The sequence below is a fragment of the Limanda limanda genome, chromosome 19 (assembly GCF_963576545.1).
Source record: "Limanda limanda chromosome 19, fLimLim1.1, whole genome shotgun sequence".
Classification (NCBI taxonomy): Eukaryota; Metazoa; Chordata; class Actinopteri; order Pleuronectiformes; family Pleuronectidae; genus Limanda; species Limanda limanda.
This window is the reverse complement of record NC_083654.1, coordinates 14,202,978-14,222,426: the sequence shown is the minus strand read 5'-3', so window position 1 is coordinate 14,222,426 and position 19,449 is coordinate 14,202,978. Positions and strand designations below refer to the sequence as shown.

At 41.7% G+C, this 19,449-nt stretch overlaps 2 protein-coding genes across 2 annotated transcripts; both read right to left on the bottom strand.

The window, feature by feature from the left end:
• On the bottom strand, positions 1-7,690 carry LOC133026244 (synaptic vesicle glycoprotein 2A-like). Its single transcript, XM_061093113.1, has 12 exons — positions 7,081-7,690; positions 6,768-6,948; positions 5,687-5,838; positions 5,205-5,338; positions 4,993-5,082; positions 4,555-4,662; positions 3,835-3,923; positions 3,584-3,748; positions 3,369-3,502; positions 1,255-1,461; positions 1,008-1,167; positions 1-184 (listed from the first exon to the last, which is right to left on the bottom strand). The coding sequence occupies exons 1-12, from the start codon at positions 7,688-7,690 to the stop codon at positions 1-3; spliced, it is 2,214 nt and encodes a 737-aa protein (XP_060949096.1).
• A 6,971-nt stretch (positions 7,691-14,661) lies between these two features.
• sf3b4 (splicing factor 3b, subunit 4) lies at positions 14,662-19,133 on the bottom strand. The gene is made up of 6 exons (XM_061092762.1): positions 19,072-19,133; positions 18,051-18,179; positions 17,378-17,920; positions 16,562-16,732; positions 16,138-16,284; positions 14,662-14,980 (listed from the first exon to the last, which is right to left on the bottom strand). Exons 1-6 carry the CDS (start codon positions 19,103-19,105, stop codon positions 14,829-14,831), a joined length of 1,176 nt encoding a protein of 391 aa, XP_060948745.1. The 5' UTR covers positions 19,106-19,133; the 3' UTR covers positions 14,662-14,828.
• Between the last annotated feature and the right edge of the window lie 316 nt (positions 19,134-19,449).

Below are 19,449 nucleotides of genomic sequence, written 5' to 3'. Positions count from 1 at the left end.
TTACTGCAACACTTGGCCTCGCGTTTCAGGCAACTTGGTTGCAAGGAAACTACCTGCAGCGAGCGCGCCGGCAGCGAAGATGATGGGCACGGCCTTGGTGATGCCGACGAATGACTGGAAAATGCTGATTCCCAGGACGGCCGCCAGCTTGCAGAGAGCATTCAGGAAGCCAAACGCTGTGCACCTGCAGACAAGAAGAGAGGGAGACAGGGAAAAACACAGTTTAAAGATGTTAGCTATACTGATTAATTACTTTAATCTGATCCGTCCTCAGTGTGTGTTTGAGGAGGATTTTACCACATTTCGGCTGCTACAACCTCTTTGTTGTAAAAATGAATAAACAGACGGAAAGAAATTAAATCACATAAACTTATATCCAGAGCAATAATATAAGAAGTGTGTAGCCAAGTAGTGAAATAAAACGATGTGTTAAAAGTAATATGTTAGTTGGTGTTGTTGTAGTGGTAGAAATGCTTCCAGGAGTCACCAAGGGATATTTTACTCAAAAGCAGAACCTATAAATAAATTATCAATAAAACATGGAATGGACTCTGGCTTCAATCTGAAGCAAATCTAATTAAAAGCAAAGCCTCAGTCATCTTCAGGCTGACATTTAAATCAGCCAGTTGCCATGTTGTTATCCGTATTAAAGATATGCATAGTTACATAACATGTGAGTTATTAGTCCAAAAGTAGGTTTACAAACCGGACTTGAAAAGACTTAAATGCTTCTCAGGTGACAAATCATTAAATAACTCTATAATATATATTCAATATAATAGAAATAGAAATACAATACAAAGAAATGTATATATTGGAAGAACATCAGCATGGCTAATAAAAACCTAGGTTAAATTTTTCTAATCCAAAATGAAAACATACTTAAACAAATAACTGCTATATCTATTGTTTAAATGTGAATTACAGACAGGTAGCTGCTGTGCAACAGTCGGCTTTGAAGTCAGAGAATAAGATTTTCTCTGTGGGAAAAGCTGCTGTCACGTCACCTTTTATCCGAGGGGTAGAGCTCCACTGTGATCACATCCAGGGCGTTCCACGAGGCGATGCTGATGCCCCCGAACAGACACAGGAGAGCGATCATCCCCGACTCACTGTTGCCGAACATCAGGAAGAAACAGCTGATACAAGAAATGACGCTGGATCCCGCTGTTCGGAGAGGAAGCACAGTGACATTAAGTTGAATGGCTTCTATGGGCCCAGAGTGATGATGCTGCAGGGATTAGATTTACTCACCCAACATCCGTAAACGACCAATTTTGTCCATTAATAAAGCCGACACAATGTTGCCAGGCAACACTGCCAGTGTGCCGAGGAAGTTGACGAAGTATATCATGTAGGCATTGTTGAAGTCGTCGCTGAAGTCGAGCATGCAGCCCTCCTTGTTGTGGAGGAACGTGCTGTTGAGCAATTTGCAGTTTTCCATCCTGTACTTGAACAAATCTGATGAAAGACAGGGATAAAAAACATGTGTTAATACTTTGTAATATTAAATCTAAGGCTCAGAAATATGTATAAGTCTTTGAGGACGCTGATAAATAAACATGAAAAGAGGAGATACAGTAAGTGACATTATGAGGGAAGTGATGTGTTTCCTGAACATTAGAGCATGTAAACCTATGCAAGTAACAACATGTTAATTTATGAAACTGAATTTGAGCATGATAAGTCTCCGTTTAAAGATTCACTTGGAATCTGCTGGTTTCGTGGTTTATTTTGTGACTTTACTGCTTTTCCCCCCAACTTCTGAAACCGAACTTAACACTTGCATCAATGACCACTTTTCCTAAAGGGCGAAAAGAAGGCATACAAATCATCTCCCTGCGAAAGCAGCCAGGACATATACAGCCACTACACGACCGATCTTCTGTCAGCATCTGTTTTTCATCAAAGTTCTAAACATAAAAACAGTTTAAACTACTTCATCATTCTAGTTCCTCCAGACTTCTTTAAATATACAGTGAATCAGGGAAACAACAGAGAATGTCAGGAGAGGTCAAACAACTTCTCCTCAATCTCATTCTGTTTATACTTCACTCAGCTGCCGCTGAAAACAGCCTGATTACATATTCTGCTGAAACTGCTTCCAATAACCAAAACTGGTTTTATTAAAGAGAGTCTGGCATAAAAAAAGTGCTGAATGATCATAAAAGTTTTGATGCAGAATAATGTATCTGTGGTTTCAGGGATGAGAAGTTAGTGCTGCTGTGATTGTTGGACCGGAGATGTTCAGATTCAATACTAAATCTGTGAAAGCTTAACTGGAGGGAGAGCTACGTGGAAGAGTTTTCCAGTTTCTCAGATGTCTTTCCCAGATTGGACTCTGACATGTTGATTTAAAGGTTCCTAAGCAGAAATCAAGACCACACACCAGCGACCACGGCTGTGGATCAGGAGGTAGAGTTTTGATCTCCAGCTCCTCCAGTCTGTATGCCAGTGTCCTTGGGCAAGACATTAAACCCTAAATTGCAACTGTTCCGTCGGAGAATGAATAATGTGCGGTAGAAAAGTGCTGCGTAGAGAAGCTGTTTGTGTGTGAGTGGGTGAATGTGACTTCAAGTGCTTTGAGTGGTTGTTAAGACTAGAAGCACTTAATAAAAGCAGTCCATTTACCCCTCTAAATACAGCTTGGGCATAACAAAATTAGGTTCAGGTCTTCTGTCAATACATCCATCCTTTTAGTGCATGTTTGTGTACAGGGACAGATCACGTGTAAATGAACTATAGATACTAAAAAAGATCTAACATAGCATATAACGCAGGTAGACAAAACAACACTGTAAGATAAAGCTCTTACTTATTGCTATTTTTGATATATTAGAATAAAATTACTTTTTACATCAACAGGTACCGTGTAGAGGACACTGATGCTGAGACATAAAAGACATAATATAAGAAAACAAATCTATATGTGGACATTTGTCTGTTTAGTATCATAAAGAGCTTTGGATCTGAGCATCCAGTTGATGTATTCTTCACATCTGTTTTTCAAAGCACTGTTTCATATCCAATCCAATCACTCTGCCGTCCAAAAATCTGGCCTAAATTTGTTTACGTTGCTAAGGTAACAGCTCTGCAGCGCGGTAACCAGGGGATACTAGCATCAGAGTGTTTCTATGGGGACAGTCCTGCTGAGCTGATGTGAGTTGTTTTTTGTTTTTACTTTAAGCTAAAATGAAATGGTTTGGAATTCATATTCAAGCTGAAATAAATTTAAGTTGTGAGAATTAGAATCTGTATTTAAAACTTGAGCTCAAATTAAATAAAAATCCTAAATTAAAAATCAATCGAAAACGTAACCATTAATTGAATAAAGTTCTAATTAATGATGTATTTCCATTGATATTTACCTGTGTTGTAGAACAAACTTGCAATGAAGGTGCAGTTTTTGAATAAGGTGTGTGTGGAGGTGATGTCCTCGAAGTAGCACTCCTCAAACACAGAGTCTTCAAACACCATGGATTTCATTTTCAGGTTGAGGAACCTGGAGAACAGGAAAAAAAATTCAGCTTTAGTGTCATGTCAAGACATTTTTATGTGTAGTGGTATTAAATACCGCACTCACTTGTCATTGAAGTAGTGTCCCTGGCTATGCACTTGGTTTTCCAGTGTGAAATTAAAGGTGACATGCTCCACTCGTTCCTTGGTGAAGGTCTTTGTCTTTAAATCATACTCCTGCTTCTGGATGTACTTGATCATGTCTGGGAACCACACCGTCAGGCCGTAGTAGCTGCGGAGTTGTGGGTCGAGAACGGAATCAAGTGAGAATCAATAGTGACCATGATGCAGCAAAGATTCTATGAGTCTTAAGTTTACCTGAAAGACATGGTGAACCAAACAGCCATGAGCATGAAGGTAGTCCGTTTGTATTCAGGGCTGAAGCAGGCGAGGATGTTTTGCCGGATCTGAAACAGGAACAGGAAGGTGAGGAAGACCTGGTTCAAACTATAAATAAATATATGGTTCATCGAATGACAATGAAGCTCTTACTTTAATTATACGATATGATATTTCTTTGTTAATCCTGGGCAGAAATATGCAACTTGCAAAGCTAGAATTATCTTTATGAATATACATATACATTTGCAACATAATAGCCATGCAGGGTTTTTTTTTATAACTTCCTACTAACAAATGTCTCTGTCTTAGATAAACTAAGTAATTATTGTCAAGGCTTTTCTCAGTAGGCGTTAGGTAGGCGGTGCAGTGGCAGATTCAGAAGAAGATGGAGGATGTAGATGTGTGTGTAGCACAATGTAGGCTGGATGCAAATTAAAAAATAGGCCCTAAGGTGCTGCAGAAATTAACAATACAATAACAAGTTTAAACGCATGAAAACCAAATGCAAAGATAAAATCAACGCCATTGATTTAGTCACACATACACATATTCGTTAGTTTTACCTAATTCTGTTTTAAAGGACCATGTGTGTTGGATTTAGAAGCAACTAGTGGTGATTCTGCACATTGCATCTAAATAAATACCCCTTCCTTTCCAACAGCATCGTATTTGTTTTCCTCCCTCAGCGTCACTCACCTGTTGGGAGAGGCTGATAATCTTCAGTTTGTAGCGTTTCCAAACCGGAGTGTCGGTGCCAGTGTCCGTCACCTCGTCAATCTGTTTCACCGTCTTAATGGTGGTGACCTGGGATGAAGGAGAAAAACTCTATCAACCAGATGTCATGGTTTTGCAGCCACTGGGCTTTCCGGAGGTTTGCTCCCCTGCTGCTTTATTTGTTTGGGCATCAAAGTAAAAGAGACATTTTCTCCATGTACCTTATAATAAGGTTACACATGAGCCATTTCATCACAAACTCTGTTTAGCTATTCTGTTTTATTCCCCCATAAATGTACAGTCCTGAAAACTATGTTTGGATATCCTGCTGTGAGGCTCCATTATTGTTCGATGATTTTAAGGAAAGTACATCAGGTAGGTCCCAGGAGAGTAGTTTCATGCCTGCCGTGGTATACTTACAGAGAACACCTTCTCTGGGTGTCCCTTTGCTCTCATGTTTGTGTCGTGAACTTGCTTCAGAATCATCCAGCCCTCGTCGTGTTTGCCGTTCTGTGTGAGGAAAAGGTCACACAGCACATTTAATTGATTTGTTTTTAGGAGCCATGTTATATGAGCACAGGCGGCGACAACTGCCAGCAAGGGGCTAACTCTGAGAGAACACATTCACTGACCTCCAAGTAGAAGCGTGGGCTCTCTGGCACCACGCTGAGGGTGGCGATGGCGGCAACAGACGGAAATGCGCACACTAACACAAACACACGCCAGCTATGGAACTGGTACGCCGAGCCCATCTGGAAACTCCATCCTGAGGAGACAAAAACAAAGCAACTCTCAGAACTTATTACACCTCAGTCAATAACGGAGAAGGTCAGACTGTCGATCTTCATGTAACAACAGGTCTGTGGACAGACGTTCGCCCAGAAATGAACTCGAACCTGCAATTTACAACCATCTGCTGCCAAAACCAGAGATAATAAAGATACATTTCAAAGAATATACTCTGACATTCTGGGAAATATTCCTATTAGTCCTTTTCTTTAAGATTGACACCACTTCCATTTCTGTGATTTAAGTGTTAGAAACGATGAGGATCAGCTAGTTTGGATCAGTGCAGAAGTAGTCATCCATAAACCTTATCATTTCAGGGACTCACCGTAATGTGGGATAATAGCCCAGGCCATAGCCGATGCGTATATTCCCCCGATCATCCAGAACATGCAGAGCCAACTCAGGTGCTCGCCGCGCTTTTCTTGGGACAGGAATTCGGAATAGTAGGAAAACACGATGGGAATCGATCCACCAATCCTGCAAAGATAAGACACAGACTGAGCCAGAAGCAGAAAAATCCAGACAAGCATACCGAGTTCAGGTTGTCACATTGACCTGCTTTCAGACATGCACTGAATCCCATACATTTCCCTGAAGTTTTCCAGAGAGGCCGAGAACATCAGGTACTGGTTCACTTTAAATAACTGTATGATGGACGTGACGGACACATACCACAGGTGGGAGCCTCTTACTTCTTCTGAGTCAGAGCAAATCAAGGGTTTAGTGGAGGCACCATCGCTTGAGTCACCAACCTCCAAACTTTAATCTACTCCGCTGGTTTGGTTTGTTTGGTCAGCAAAGCTTTAAAGTTACTTTCGATTTCTCCTCACTTGTGAGTTTCCATCACCGTCGGTGGAAAGACTAACTCACAGAGGCTCGGTGAGAAGGGGATTGATTTAAGAGCGGAGGGGAACGACTTCAGAATCTCAATTTGCCACTTCGCTCCACCAGAGAAGCTGCTGTTTTTACTAATGTAAAGACTGAAGAGAGTGAAGATTGAAAACTAAGAATACATTTAAAAGTAACATACTTCCTCTCTAACCCTTAAATGATTTAATTTGATGCATCAGATCAATCCCAAAAAATATTATATAAGATTAGTATATGGATTTTGTGATCTATATTCTTGAAACCGATATTTTGCTGATACATTTTTTATACCATAGTCTTACACTACCTACTTGTGTTTACTTTAGTAATCTGGTAATCTATATAAATTTCCATAATTTAATATATATTTTACATTTACATAGTTAAGTAATCATGTCAATCAAGTTTCCTACTAGATTGTATAGTATACTATACAATACAGAACACTCTAAATAAAGAGTGAAGAGTGACGCAGCTGACAGGTCAGACGACAGTAAACCGGCCCAGATGGAAGAAGAATAAATGTTTTCAATTACCCGACACCTGAGAGGAGACGGCAAAACAGAAAGGTGCTGTAGCCCTGGACGAAGGAGGAGAAGAAGGAGAAGATGCTGTTGATGGAGAGCGAGATGAGGAGAGACTGCCGACGGCCTATCCGGTCAGCCAGAGCCCCCCAGAGGAAAGCCCCCACCATCATCCCGAAATATACGATCAGACCTGAGGAGAAAGTGCAAAGAAAATATGAGTGTTACTCATCTTTTTTGGTGAAAATAAGACAATGTATTACATTCGAAGCTGTATCTTTCATATAAAACCCAATGATCACACAGTAACCTGAAAGTGTCTTACCCAGCATGCTCTTGTTAGGTTCAGACAGGCACATATCCTTCTCAGCGCTGGGGAGGACAAAGCCGACCACGAAGATCTCAACGCCATCGGCCATGAGAGCGAGCCCCAGCACAAAGTACAGGGTCCACTGGAACTTCCCGTGACCGCATTCTTGTAAAATGGTCTCGTACTGTTGAGCCAGCACCTCCTGGTCCTTCCTCCTCTCGGCCTCGGCCGCCGCGAGATCTTTGAACTCCGGAGCGCCGGCATCCACGGAGCCCGGCCCACCAGCCAGGCTGCCTTTGCCCGACTCAGCCCTGGGGATTCCTTGGTACTCGCCCTCGTAGATCTCATCATCCTCATCGTGACCCTCTGTGGAGTCACTGTGGCCGCCCTCGTCCTCATTGGCCGCCTGGCTGTCTCCGCGGTAGTAACCTCCATCCTGGCTGCCCTCCCTTGGGTAGTCGTCGTCATCGTCCTCTTCAAAGCGACTGTAGGAGCGCTTGCTGTATTCATCGGTCACCCGATCCACTGAGCGCCCAACCTTCTTAGAGGCTTGCCGCTTGACCTCTTTGGCAATGTCTTTGGCACCTTTAATGAAGGCAGTCCGGTTTTGGTAGCCTTCCTCCATTTCAAAAAGGTTCACTTGACGCAAAGGTGGTCAAATGTGTTGTGAAGAGGCCCCCTGAACGTTCAGGACACACCTCAGAGATGTGAAGGGCTCGGCTGACAACTGGCTTTTCTTTTCTAGAGAGAAAGTGGAAATAGAAAGTAGTCAATTCTTTTTTTTCTGAAATCATCCAGGCATGTGGAGGAAAAGCAACACTACCCATTTCTGGTGAACCGTGAACACTTCTTGTCGGACAGTTGATCAAACATCCAAAAGAAACGCAAAACAATCACAAAGAAATTGATTTGAAATTACTGCAAAACACAGAAAGAAAGACATAAAGAGATGGTACAATCACAACAAAGAAACACAAAGCGACTGGAGAGGTACAAAATGACTAAGAAGGGATGCAAAACGTCAATGGAAACACACAAAACTGAAAAAACGACAGCACAGAGAAACAACTTCCCCGAAGAAACATCCAGGTTTCTTGTACATATCGATGAGAAAGGGTTTGAGTTAACATGTCTTTATCCAGGAGCCTGACGTCCATCCCTTTTATCTTGTTTGAACCGATCATTCTTGTTTTTCCACTCGTTAAATGCAATTATTTAAAAAACTTAATTCCACTTAAGCCCATTAACATGCCAGTTTGAATAAATAGTACCACATTTAAATGGTTATACACTACATGAGAATGGGATTTGCAGGGTCAACACAGTCTGGGATATTTTACTGATTGACTGGTTGATTGTGGGAAAAGAACTTCCCTCCCAGCATCTCCAAGACAAAATGCTCTCCCCCCCCCTAAAACTGCCAAAGCACTATATATGTTAATAGTATTGCGGCCTCATGTCTCATCCAATTGTTCTTTTAACTGATATTTATATTTTCGTCAAGCTAACCAACAAGCCTTTCCGCACTACACCTGTTGCTTTTCCATATCTGCCCGGCATGTGCTCTCTGCTGAGTCACAGAAGGATGGAGCAGTAACTTACAAACAGGAAGGGACATCAAGGATTTCACAGTGAGGCTTTTTTTTAATTCTCTTGTTGCATAGGTGCCCCTAATGCCTTGTTTTACGGTAAAGAGCTACAGCACATCGCCATGACTCGGATCTAATGCTACTGAGATATGGACACAGAGGATGAGACACTAGCTTGTGATTAAAGAGCGTTGCTGTAAGGTCTTTGCTGTTTATGTTTTTATCCGATAAAGCACGTTGACGTCTCTTCATTAAGTCGTTTAAAGGCTGCTCACAGGATCCTGCACCACACTGTAAATCTGTGACTGTTCCTAGGCGTTAAACGTCAGGTTTGAAAAGTATTGCACTAACATTATCGAATAAAGTTCAAGTCGTGGATTAATCAAATAAAGCCTTCCTTAATTGAAAGAGTGAACAAATGCGGGTGTAGAGGCGATGTGCACTAAAACGACTGAAGCTTGAAATTGAGAAGACGCTACAAATTGATGTCCATTTTACGAGTCTGCTGCAGTGTCACGTCTCCCCTTTGGAAGAAAAACACTTATTCTGAAGAACACTTGTTAAGATCCCCTGACTGGTGCAGTTCAGTGGTGAGACCCACATCAATATGTTCCTGTATTAAGACTCTGTGAGCCTCGGGTCAGCGTGGAATAAAACAACATGTCACTTTGAATTTGCGGCACAGGGAAACAACAGACAGAGGATTATGAGAAACATCTCCGCAGAGCTCACTGTGGCCAGAACCGGGTCTGACAGGTTCTAACAGAGATGACGGAGCTTTAAATGTTTAAAGGTTGATATGAAGCCTTTAATACAAGTCCACAGACACAGGGTTCACCCAGTTTCTCCCTGCATTCAAATGTCAACCTTTTATTCTCTGTTAAATTCATCTCTAAACTCCCAGCATATAAATCCAATGGGGAATTACTGAACTCCGTCATTATCTTTTTATTTATTTATGAATTTTTGGACTAAGACTAGACTGTAAGTTTGGCTTAACAATATGAGCCTTTAAAAAAACACTATGGGTAATAACAGAACAGGCGACTGAGTGTCCTCCGTGGGAGTTTCAGCATTAAATATTGAGCAGGGAGAGAAAATGTTAATGTTAATCAGCTCCTTAAAGTAAGATTAAAGAAGATATAAAAGAGACTAAACCCTTCTTGTCCTCCACAGTGAATTGGAACATTTGTCTTCAGGGCTTCTGCTCTACTATGAATTAAATCGGTGACAGCATCCTTGTTTGCTTGAAGGTGGAGATAATGCAGAAACAAGTGTCTGTAAATGAGTGAGTCATAAGCATTATTGAACTGACACAGATTTTTTATAAAATAGAGATCTAATTTAAGAAGTGCTAATGTTTAAGGGAGTTAAGATCATTGATTTTTCGGGGTATTTAACCAATTATTCCTCAACAATTAGTCCTTTCATCTTGTGAAATGTGAGGAAATAGTGATGGAGGTCCTCCCACTATTTTAGAGCCTAAAATCACCCATTTTGTCTAAAATCTAAAGATACTCACTTTGTTAAACATTAACAGAAAATATGTGGCGTCTATCCTCAAAAACAGGACGTAAATGTTGGACTGAAATGGTCGTCCATCCTCGCTTCAACTCTAGATCTACTTAGAAGTACGGCACCATCCGTATCCGGCTCAATACAAACACGTGGTTCATTTGTTTGCCTCAAATTTTAAATGGGATATCATGTCCCATCATGAGGCCGCAGATCCTTCAGTGTCAGCAGGACGAGGCAGATTTACTGGCACAGACCGGCGGAGCCCCACCAGGTCTGGTGGTCCGGGCTAAACTGTGGGAGACTAAACTAATGATGTCTCAGATGGAGCCACTTACAGGCCTGTAATCACCATCGCTCCCAAAACACAGGCACACAGGCCTGGGTAAAATAATACCAGCATACGGAGCCGTGAGCGAACAAGAAAACACGTCAGAGCTGTTTGGTTTTAAAGCCATAAAGCACACACTATCACTCACACACACACACACACACACTATCACTCACACACACACACTCACACACATATTCAACCTGTTCTTTCACTTTGCCTGATGGCAAAATGGTGGAGAAAGCACAGGTGTAACTAACATTATTAACCACGGTTCAGTTCTATTTAAATCTCTCAGTATAAGAATGCAGGGCCCTTAAAACCGCAGCAGCTAAATGGAAGTCAGACAATCTTTAATTTTATTATTTGTCACTTGCTGTTCATACCATTGCACCTACAATTGCTTTAAATTGTACTAATGCCTCATGTGTCATTACCTCCACCAAGGTGTCCACTACTGTCCATTTGTTTGTTGGTTGATGTGTTTGTTAATCAGCATAATTACAGAAAGACAACTAGACAGACGTAGTGAAAGGATGCGGATCACTTTGTTTAACACTGTGAGAAGCACAACATAGAAACCAAAGCTCTTAGTCCATATTCATTATTAAGTGAAAAATAATGAGTCTCTGTAGGAACAATCTTAAATACCAACCACAGTAAATCAATAGACGTGTAAGGCTGTTTAATTCATATTACAGACACACTACACATCCCTTCAGATGGAGAGATTTAGAAATAATATAATCAAAAAAAGACAACAAAAGAAAAGGATAAGACAGGGACTGAAAAGTCAGTCTTTGGCTATCGTCTGACCATGAATTAGCCCCTGAGGGCATGTTTGGTTTTCTTGGTGTAGAGAGCAGATATCTGGACTGAGACTCTTTCACAGCCTGACTAGTTTATTAAATAACACGAGTCCAACACTTCTCAGAAAATAGCAAAAGCAGTGATACTTTTTGAAAATGTTTTTAGGTCCAGATCACATTTGGGCTGTATCTCGTATAATGGCTATTTTAAAAATAAATGCAGATCAATATAAAAGCTCATAGTCGATGCATTTCTGTCAATGTGTTCCACCTCTTTTCCTCTCCACAGGGACTATTTACCTGCAAAGCCTGCTCAAACGTTATTGGTTAACCAGAAAGCTTCCGATTCTCCATGTTCACACGCAGAATCTGTTTATAGAGATTAAAAACATCAATGCTGAAGTAACACCCTATTGTACATTCTAGGTTTTTACATTATACAAATGCCCTTGTGTCATTTTTATGTATCTTATACAACGCTCGTAATGGATCTTTCATTTTAACCCTTAAACAGGAGTGCAAACATTAGTCGTGCATGCAGAGGCTTGGTTTCTTACACCCGTGCATCCCACAGAGATAAAGACTCGTCAGCCTCAAAGAAAAAAGCCTAGAGCCCACTTTCCACACTTTCTCATCCCATCCATTCCCATTGCGCTGTCAAGTTGACAGCATCTCCACGGCCCCACGCCGCCTGCATCACACACACAGCCCTGTCAGTGGAGGAGAGAGAGGAAGGCCTGAGGATGAGGAGGATGGCGGATGGAGAATTATTGCTCCCTGGTCTCTGTTTAAAGAAAAAAACCTTTTCTCTTTTCTCTTCACCCTCGTTCAAAAATCAATCAGGGTCAGTTTACCACTTGCTTCCAAGGCCGAGCGGAGCAGATAGCCATCACATCACATGCACCAGAGCTTATTCAAGCAAGGGGAGGTTTCAGTCAAATGTCGTGCTGAATAACAGGGACACCTGAAGATAGCATCGCATCATGAGAGGCAAACAACCCTCAACCCCCAAAAGAAATACATTAATATGAGCTTTTATTCTGCTTTAACAGGCCTGTGTTAATATCTGAGCTTCTTGTAGGGATTATTTCTCATAAATGGCAATTATGAGGGAATAGAATGAAAACGTGAAAGCAGGAGTCTGATTGAAGGTGTATGAATTGGAGGATCCAGTCGGCTCACAATTTTCTTCATTGATGATCAGAGAAGGGGGGGAGGCCTCGTCGATTACAGAGCCCCACAAATATCCGACAGCATTAAAAATTAGGAACCTGATGATAAATAGCCGGTTTGTGTGCTGGCTCCCTCACATCTGCCCCTCGTTCTTAGAAATCTGAGCCAACATCAGCATCTGGTCACGACTCGGGTTAAATCATACATAGCCTCGATTCACAAAATCGATCCCGATTGCTGTGTGAAGCCAAACGATAGGAGAACACGCCCATCACCTCTTCCTCGTGATGATGTCTTAATACCGGGGAAGGGAATACAAGAGACAAACAGAATCCCAGCCGCCATCGGTCCCCACATTTTAGGGTTTTTGCTCTCACCTTCAGTTCCTGCGACGCTCGGTGCCTCCTGCGCGCCGAGATGGTGGTGATGAAGAATGAGGAGGAGGAGGAGGAGGAGGAGGATGAAGCGGTGAGAGGCTGTTGCTGCGAAGCGGGTGATGATGCTGTGCGGGCTGGAGGAAGAGAGAGAGAGAGGAGAGAGAGAGAGAGAGAGAGAGAGAGAGAGAGAGAGAGAGAGAGAGAGAGAGAGAGAGAGAGAGAGAGAGAGAGAGAGAGAGAGAGAGAGAGGACCACGCCATCCATCCATCCACACACACTCAGTGATGCGCAGGGGTCCCCTCCCCCCATGCAAAAAAAAATCTCAAGAGCACATTAACGGCTTCATATGATTTGAAGGGGGGGGGGGGGCGCAGATTGTGTGCAGATCTGCGCCAAAACCCCATTTGAACTAATTATGCGTTTAATCCGGATCCAACTGAGGTTTGCGCATCAAATGACTGCAAACGCATTTCGCATCAATTACACACATATATATATATATATATATATATATATAAATGTGTGTGCATCCTCTCACGCATGCGCAGCCAAACCCTCAATTTCCCCATCATCTGATTTTTACCAATTCACGATTATAACGCACGTAAGAATTAAAATCGTGCGCAAAGGCAGCCCACACACAAGCAGACCTGACTCCGGTTGCCATGCCAACCACTTGCCATCTTCTTGATCCCTCTCGCCAACAAGCAACGCGAGGATTCCTCCTCGACACAGAGATAAGCACCTCTCACGTACCGTTTATATATAATGTGTAGCAGGATCTCTGTCTTTACGGCCCCAGCTGGGAGGAATATGATGGAAACTGTAAAGATGTATTTGAAAAATTCACCAATGCATAAGGCAAGAAAAACCTGTTCCTGTGATTGTTAATAATCTGCAGGTTTCATTGGATGGTGTGAGATGAGGAAACTCTTGTACCGTCTGTTCATGTTGTCTTGGCGGAGCAATGTCATAAATAATGGAGCACGACAAACTGATCAGGATTCTGCTCCTTGTGCCGGTGGTGAACGTAAGAGTAGGAGTTGATATTGTTGCTGAAGGAAGTAAGTTATGAACTTAACATATTGAGATCACCTTATATAGGTCATTTTAGCTAAGTGTTACAAACATGATCACGTTTCCTTCTTAACGCGTACAAAACACTGTATCTGATCTGTGTGTTGTGATTTGTTGTGTTCTGACAGCAAAACCTAAGGCTACACATTTTTTTACTGAACATTGCTGACCGACCAAGAAATTAATTTATTAGTAGTACATCCAGGTGAGTACTTTTTAAGAACACTATGCAGTATATTAAAATTACTATAACAAGGACTCAAGAGAGCTCATACCTCCACCAAGGTCAAACAGTCCCCTTAATAAACCACATTTAAATTCACTAGATCCAGAGAATCTCCACCAAATATTATAATATTAGTCCTCTACACATGCCAGATTGTTTCATAACGATCCATGAATTATTCTCTGAGAAATCAACAAAATGTTGGAGAAAATACCCCATCTTGCCATGTTTAAGAAAAATGTATCTTGGTTCATCCCCATCCCTACATGATATCATGGTATTTGGTTGAGTACTTTTTGTGTACAAAATAACAAACGCAGATGAAAATGACCACAAATGACTGCTGGTTAGGATGGACCCACACAAAGCAGCCCACCTGCACACTCTGCTAAATTTCTGCAGCATCATCCTTGTATAGTGCATAAAGATGACTTTATTTTTTACATTTATTGAAGAGGGAAAATTGGCAGAAATAAAACCAAAAGTCCAATGATCCAAAACTTGTACTAAAAACTTTATTCACCAAAAGGTCTTTCATCTGTACAACGACCAAAGAAATACAAACAGGTGGTTAAATTATTCTGGCGATAACAAATTTGAGTAGATCTGAAGATGTTAAAAATAAAAAAGCAAAAAGAGACTCCTTTTCCTGCCGTCGGCGGAGGACTAGGGTGGCATGGGAGCTCTCATTGGAATGCGTGGTGGGACACCAGGGGGTCTTGGTGGCATCGGAGGTCCTCTCTGGAAGCCAAACGGAGGAGGACGTGGAGGACCGGCTCCGTAGCCGGGGGGAGGCATGGGAGGAGGACCTCTCATACCTGGAGGCACAGGAGGACCTGGGAGAGACAAAGAGGAGTCAAAACTAGAGAAAACCTGCCTATGGTGAATAATGGCCGGTTTAGGGACCCAGGGAACAATTCATTATGATATCGAAAAACCATCAGAAAACCTCCAGTTATTAATTATAATAAATTCCCATCCAATTCAGGTAAACTAAGGCTTTAAATAAATAGTTTCTCCTTGCTTAAACAGGATTTTGTGTGCCGGCACATTCTCAAAATCCTATTCTGAACCAGGATCAAATATTGACTCAGCTCTGACAATATAATATATTAAACATCTTATTTACAATAGTGTTACAGGATCTCTCAACGGAGATTGCAGATCAAATATGTCTCCATTTCACACTGTGTGAGAATCTGTGTCGGGCGGATATCAACTGTGAGATGTGTCAGATGATGCAATGAACACCTGCTGAATCTTAAGATTACAATGTAAGACCAAAGATGAGACGAAAGCATGGAGATGATATCAAGTAGCAGCTTTGCTCTTTGCTACTTAAACGTTTTAAAGATTATTATATATTCCAAACAAGCTTTTTCAATACTCTCAACATTTAAATGTGATGGAAAAACTTACGAGGAAATGGTGAGACCAGGAGGAGCCGCCAGGGAAGAAAGAAAGTGCAATTAGGATTTTACAAAGCGAGTTGTGGCAAAAGAAAATGTGACAACATTGAATTTGGATCATTTTGTACCAGACTGTTTATATTTTACAGAAATTCAGGACATTTAAAAGCTCCACATCAGCTATAGATAACTCATCTGTGTCTCATCTTATCTGGATACCTATTCAAATCAAGGACACAAGGCTATCCCTCACTTTTGTCATCTGTCTTTTCAGCTGTTCAACGGCTGAGCCACACAATTTGGTTCATCAATAGAAGGCTTATCCACAGTAGCCAATTTGTCATGGTAGTCATGGTAACATGGGTATGCATCAATACTGCAAATCCTTAATGCTATTTGGCTGCATAATACAGATACAAGGCATTAAGGTTATCGACCCTCAGTTCTTTTACAGAAACTGAACTGAGTCGTTTTTTTAATCAAATCTATCTTTCCTTAAAATTTCCATTCTCTGCTATTGAGGTTTAAGACACTTTTGTTTAAAAACAAAGAAACGCAGCTCTCACCCATGGGAGGTCCATATGGAGCTCTTGGTGGCATGCCCATAGGCGGGGGAGGCATGCCAGGGGGGAGCGGTGCCCGTTGGTTTGATCCTGGAGGAGCAGGTACCATGCCAGGAGGAGCGGGAGGAGGCATGGGCATCTGAGGCATACCTGTGAGACAGAAACAATGAAGTGGGTGGTGTTACCATCATTTGATGGAATATCTACCTTTGAATTCAGTATTACCCAGTAGTGGCCTTTAGATGGCATCTAACTCCTCTAAACCACAAGTTCATACCCTCCTTCCCTATTTCCAGACTTGTGTACATTCATTAAGTCAAATTTTAAGACTTTGGCTCCACTGTAAACGTTTTCAAAATGCAGTTTGTTAACTTTCTATTGGCAGCCACAATGGAAACACAAATCTTGTAAGTTAACAAGCCCTTACCTGGATGCATGCTGCCTGGAGGGAAGGGTGGTGGTCCGGGTGGAGGTCCACCGCCACCACCCTGTTGGCCTGGTCCCCCTGCGTTTAGATTCATAGACATCGACGGGGGCATTGATGGAGGCATCGATCCCGGAGGTGGAACAGGAGGGAAAGACCCAGGGGGGGGCATGCCTGCACAGACACAAGTTGTATGTACAATACAAGTTAGAATTTCATATTACAACAAGCTGTTTGACTCATTAACATATAAAAATACAAATATTGCTGGTTACAGCCTGAAGAAACGTAACCAAAGAAAATAAACACACGCTCAACATCGAGGTGTAAGACCTTGACACCACATTGTGTCTTTGTACCAAGGTGCGAATAGTTTTGCATCCGAAATGGTATCCTTTGTTATACATAAAATATGTATGGATCTGACTGCATGAGAGTCCAGCAACAACTTTTGTATCCAAGAGGAAATTACGACTGTACAACAGGAGGAAATGTGATTTGACACAAAGCTAACAAAGCTGTTAGGACACCTTACATTTGACATATATACATTATAGTATACAGATACTACTACTACACATCTGACCATATAATATATTCTAAAGGCTGTGCCCTGATATTGTCAAGTAGTGGCGTTCTCATTCTTAGATGATAACTGGATCTTGATGATAATGTTTTACCTGACATGAACAGTGCAGGTAAATTAACTGTTATACAGGGTAGATGTTAACGAGTGGAAGATGTCCCTTGTTTCCAAAAGGATGGAAACATCTTCCACTTTAAAATCTACTGTGTATAACAATTCCCGTTCAGTCATACCTTGCATGGACATCCCGCCTCCCATGGAGGTCAGGACCGGTGTCGGGGCGGTCAGTGGCGGGGGAGCGTCTGCAAACAGCTGGTGAGGCCTGTCTGCCTGGGAGAGAGGGTTCTGTGCAGCCAGGAGTCGCTCTGCGGCCGAGCCGTGTCGCTCTCCTTTGGAATCCTTCTTGAAGGCGTAGGACACAGTGATGGGCCTGTTGCAGAGGTACTGGCCGTTCATTGCCTCAATGGCGGCATCTGACGCGTCGAAGCTGGCGAAATTGATGAAAGCATAACCCTTGGAGTTGCCAGTGTCTGGGTCTCGCATGATCTTTGGCGTCTGGAGGATCACGCCGAAGGCACTGAATGTGTCGTAGAGCAGTTTCTCGTCAATCTCTGGATCCAGGTTACCAATGAAGATGTTTGCTCCCACATCCAAGTTTTTGTTGTGCGCCGAAGCCTTATTAACTCGAATTGGTTTGCCATAGAGCTTTATCATATTCATAATTTTGATGGCATAGTCAGCATCCTCTTCGCTGAGGAACTCCACAAAGCCATAGCCTGAGGAGAGAGAAAAACATTAAGCACCATATTTGTTATATATTTGGCTAAATGAGTATTTTTTCTTCCCCGTCAGACATGTTGCCATCACCACAACAACAAGGTTTAGTTGTTAACGGCTGATACTCACCCTGATGTTGGCCTGTGACTCTGTCTTTGGGCATGTGTGTGTTGACCACAGGACCAGCCTGCAGGAAAAGCTCCCATAGTAACGGCTCAGATACTTTCTCGTCCAAGCCGCCGACATAAACAGTGGCGTCTGAAAAAATTTACAATTTGAAATTAGACTTCGTATAAGTATTTCTGAGAAAATGAAAATGAATTGAGATGCATATGAGATGATAGTTATTCTTCTTTCTCTCTCTTTTCTAATACAGTGCAAGGAATGACTTTGAACTCAGTTAAACCGTGTACTTTGTACTTTCTTACAGAATAAACAACTACATTAGTTAGTATAGTATAAGTTATTAACTACTAATTAGAATTTTGCAGTCTCATAGAACTTAAACATATTGTGACGTTGTGATTTTAAAATAAGATGACTGTTTATTTAATTTATAAAGGATGAAATAGATAATAGCATTTTTTCTGACACTAGCTAATGAAAATGACAATGGAGAGTCTGGCCTATCACCCATAATAATAACACTGATGACTGCCTAGGTCCAGCTGAAGCTTCAACACATGCTATGTAGAAGCACACAAGACAAAACAATGTCTGATTACAATGATAATCAAGGTTTGATCATTTGTTAAACAGAGGGAGGCGTTAGCTCCAACTATGTGGAGTTAGCTTGGTAGGCTAACTGCTAGCCACCACAGCGTAGCACTGCTTCTGATTTGCCAACAACAAGAACCGCCACAGTTAACAAATCAATTAGAAAGAGCATCGCCACATCGGACGTCATCACCAGCAAGTATGTGAGATGAATTTAATTAAAGTTATTCGACTCAAATGGATAAATTAGCGGCAAACCAAGCTAGCGACGACTGAACACTTCCATGTGATCGAGCCGCCGGTAAATGTTCGCTAACCCGGCGGATGACGACACTAAACTCGCCGGGGCGGAAGTATTAAAGTGTGGCACTCGACCAGGTTCATACACTAGCTCCTCCACGGAATGAAACGTGGATTTAAACGGAGAAGTTACCTTGGTTTCTTTCTGAGATTGGTCCCGCTGCCATGTTGAATGAACAACGGAGGACGAGCGTGTTAAACTGAGGTCCCGCCTCTTCCTGCGCTGCCTACAGGAAACGGAACTAAACAGAATATAAAATAAAAGGTTTTTTTATTTTGGTGCCGGAAACACATTTTACCTTATACAGGAAGATACCACAAGTAATAATACTATTAATAATAGAAATATTACTACTAGTCATAAAACAAGTTCTACTACTACTACCACTACTACCACTAATAATAATAATAATAATAATAATAATAATAATAATAATAATAATAATAATAATAATAATAATAATAATAATAATAATAATAATAATAATCAAATAGAACAGTTCCAAGGTGT